General features: G+C 36.2%; 1 protein-coding gene across 1 annotated transcript in view; it reads right to left on the bottom strand.

Annotated features, from left to right (window-relative positions):
* itsn1 (intersectin 1 (SH3 domain protein)) overlaps positions 1-3,517 on the bottom strand; it is a gene marked incomplete in the record, with an annotated part of 125,364 nt that overhangs the window by 110,130 nt on the left and 11,717 nt on the right. Inside the window, 1 exon segment of the mRNA XM_014022733.1 lies at positions 835-892. Coding sequence (XP_013878187.1) covers positions 835-862 — 28 coding nt within the window.

The following is a 3,517-nucleotide window of genomic DNA, read 5'->3' as shown; positions in this document are numbered from 1 at the left end:
AGCAAGGCTTTGGGCATGTTTTTTATGAGAGTATAACATTATAACATGATATAAAACTCAAAAAAGTTGATTTTACATGATATTGCCCCTTTAAGCAACTCTGTTTCTCACAGCTCACATTAGAAGGAGGGTTAAATTGAGTTTCTCAGTAGACAGATCAGTGTGATGCGGCTCTGCCTTTCTGCTGCAGCTCTGTGGAATGGTTGATCTTTTTTTTTAAGTCTTGTTTAAAAACTATTTTATGTCCTGACTTTCGACCCAGTGTCAGATGATTTTAACCTTATGGTGTGTTTATTGATCAAGTCATTTTGTTTCTTACCTCTGCTGATTTATGTGTTTTATCCTGAGTTTTCTGCTGGTCTTTTTTAACGAGCAGCTCTTTGGTTGGCCTTGTTGTTGTCTTTAAGTGCTTTATCAATAAAGTGGTGTGGTTTGGTATGGTGTTAGCACAGCTTTAAGTCTGTTCTGTTTGAATAAATGAACAACAGGAAGCTGCTGAGGTTTGAGATGGATTATAATCTGAGAAGTGAAGAAATATCTGCTCTGCTGAGGAGCTGGAGCTGTTAGAAAACACAGTCCAACTTAGAAAGGTAGTCAAACATGAAGACAGTCAAATCAATCTTTATACGGTCATCTCATTTACTGTCACAAACTACAACAAAGATGGAAATGATTGAGACAAAGAAGTAAAAAAGACAAGATAATTCAAACAATATCCAATGATAAGAACCAGAAGTCCACCTGTGAAAAACTCCCAATCATTCTTGTTTCTGGAGTTTAACTCAGTTCCTGTGGTTCAAACCAGCTTAATAAACATGAGGTTTACAGACTGACCTGTGAATGTGGTGGGGAACTGTGCCATGGTTCTTAGTCTTCTTCAGCTGCACCACATCTGAAACAACAAAATAACAGAACAGACATGAAGACCAGTTGTCTTCTTGTAGCAGTTTGTTGCACGACATGGAATAAAATGTTGGGATCAATGGGATTCTGAGGAAACGTAGGAAGATCCAGTCCTGTTTCCACAGCTCAGTCCACACAATCACGGATCAATAAGCTTTGAAACATTTTCCACAAGATGCTCCAATGAAAGCTGGTCTTACATTAGAATCATCTAAAAATGCTACATCTATTAGCAAAGTCTCACAGTTCTTTGTAGTACAGATACAAATGAAACTGGAAAACATGTTTTTGTCTTCTCTCAAGTTGTGTCTCGCTGATTTAGGACTTGTGTTTTTTTGCTCTCACCAACAGGAAAAGGAACGAGCACAACTTCCATATTTTCACAGTAATTAACTAAAATTCCACCAGTTTTGTCAAAACTGTTGCTATATTAATAAATATACGTACATATTTATACATATAAGCTGTCAAAATGTATTATTCTGTTTGGAAAGCTGATGGAAACGTGCAGCGTGCAACATGTGAATACACACGTAAAACGTGGATTTTATTTTGAAGTCAAAAGTTTCAAAAACACAACACAGATGCAGTTTCAACTGTGTTTACTCTGTCGACCACAGAATGAATTAGTTTGTCCTGACTTCCACATTTATCACTGGATTTATCCACAAGTTTCCTGAGAAGCATATGTAGGCTGCCATGACAGTCACTAGCCCCGCCCACAGCCCCGCCCACTGTTCACTTTTCCCTGTGTGCAAGAAATTCATTCATTCAGGTAGTTATAATAACAACAAATTTAGTTTTGTTTTTGCTTTAACTGGCAGCTTGAGCAGTTCAGTCATGAGTTTGTGTTCATCTTGTGTATTTGTCGGCTGCCACAACAACTGAAGAAAACTGAGAAACACTTTATAAACATTTTGGCTGCAACAAGACGTAGTAATAAGGCATAACGTCCGACAAACTGCACTTTATGCCGACGAAGGAGGATCGTAAACGAACTGCTGCAGCTTTAAATCTGAAAAACACAAAGAGAGTTTGCTTGTTTTTTTCATTTTATCGACACAAATCCCACAGATATTCACTGTGATCCAGAGCTAAGGCTGGGCTAAGGCTAGCTACTGAAGGCGTCTCGTCTGAACCACTGTGAGTCACACAGCTTCCAGCAAAATCAACTAAAACACTGAATCTGTAGCTGCTTAGTTAAACTCTAAATGTTGTGTTTCACCTTTCACTATTTAATCGTACAGTTCTTTACTTTTACTGAATGAAAGCCTACGGTGAATGGAGTTAGCATCAGTGCTAACTACTGTTAGCCTGGTTGTTTAGCATGTTATTTGCAGCTAAACTTAAATTTAAAGAAATATTTTGCCTATGGTTAGTAGCCACATGCTGGCAAAACTATGTAAATGTCTTAATTTAACTGTCTCAGTTCTGAGTAAGCTCAGAATAATACACAATCCTCTTCTCAGCTACGTGCTAAATTATTTAGTTTACATCATGACAGGATTACAAGACGAGGAGATTAGCCCCCAGGGGCTATAAAAGTGTCCAGTCTGTTTTAATAACAAATGTGCTTAAAAAGTTATTAGAGGCAGTTTATTTATTTTTGTTTATCATTTATTTAAAATGACTGCAGCTGTATGAAACCCTCCAGTTCATCTCTAAAAGTTAATAGTGAACTAGCACCAGTGAATTTTATGTTTAGAATAAGAAACTGTGTATTCACAATACTTCTGTAAAAGTATTACAAATCTGAGGGGCTTATGAACATTTTACTTCCAGAATGGTTGACATTTGTGTGTGTGTGTGTGTGTGTGTGTGTGTGTGTACAGTACAAACAAAACCGAGATGATTTTCAAGTCAAATGAGGAGGACTCCTTCTGAAGAACTGGTTCTTCCAAATTAAGAAGAAAATGTTCTTATTTAACCAGGAAGTTAGCTGCTGATAGCATTTTTTCAGAAATAATTCCTTCATGTTGTGGTAAACCCATGATGCAGAACCTAAACCAGTTCAACTGGGGGTGATGGTGTTCAGTTGCCACTCCTCTTGCTTGTATTCTCACCCTTCAAGGATATTTTTTGTTTGTTTTTGAGTTAATCTTTAGCTCAAAATGTTACCCTGTGTTTAAATGAGGGGCTTACTCAATGTTTCATATTTTCATTCAGAAACTTACAAATTCCTGTTTTGTTATGTTTTACAAATATGTCCAAGTTTAATAATGTGAGGAAACATTTTTTTTATTTAGTTAGTATTTAACAAAGCTGGCACAATAAATCATTAAAACTTAACAATGTGATTCTCTTTAGTTTCAGCATGAGAATAATGTATCCCCTAGAGCTGTGTATTGGCAAGAATTTGTCAAAACGATACATATCATGACAGAGGGGTCACGATTCGATATATCCCGATATATTGCGATACTGTAAACAAGGCGATATATCGCGATTTTTTTTGTCCAAAGATTCTATTAAATAAAAACCTCTTACTGGGAAAGAAAATGAAAAATCAAAATTCATTGTCTCAGAAAACTCTAATATTACATTGACATACTTTTGATACATTTAGCTGTGTTCTGTTTTGTATGTGTTTTATTTTATTTGTTTCATATTTCTT

This window comes from Austrofundulus limnaeus, unplaced genomic scaffold (genome assembly GCF_001266775.1).
Source record: "Austrofundulus limnaeus strain Quisiro unplaced genomic scaffold, Austrofundulus_limnaeus-1.0 Scaffold340, whole genome shotgun sequence".
Lineage (NCBI taxonomy): Eukaryota > Metazoa > Chordata > Actinopteri > Cyprinodontiformes > Rivulidae > Austrofundulus > Austrofundulus limnaeus.
This window is presented reverse-complemented; position numbering and strand designations above follow the sequence as displayed.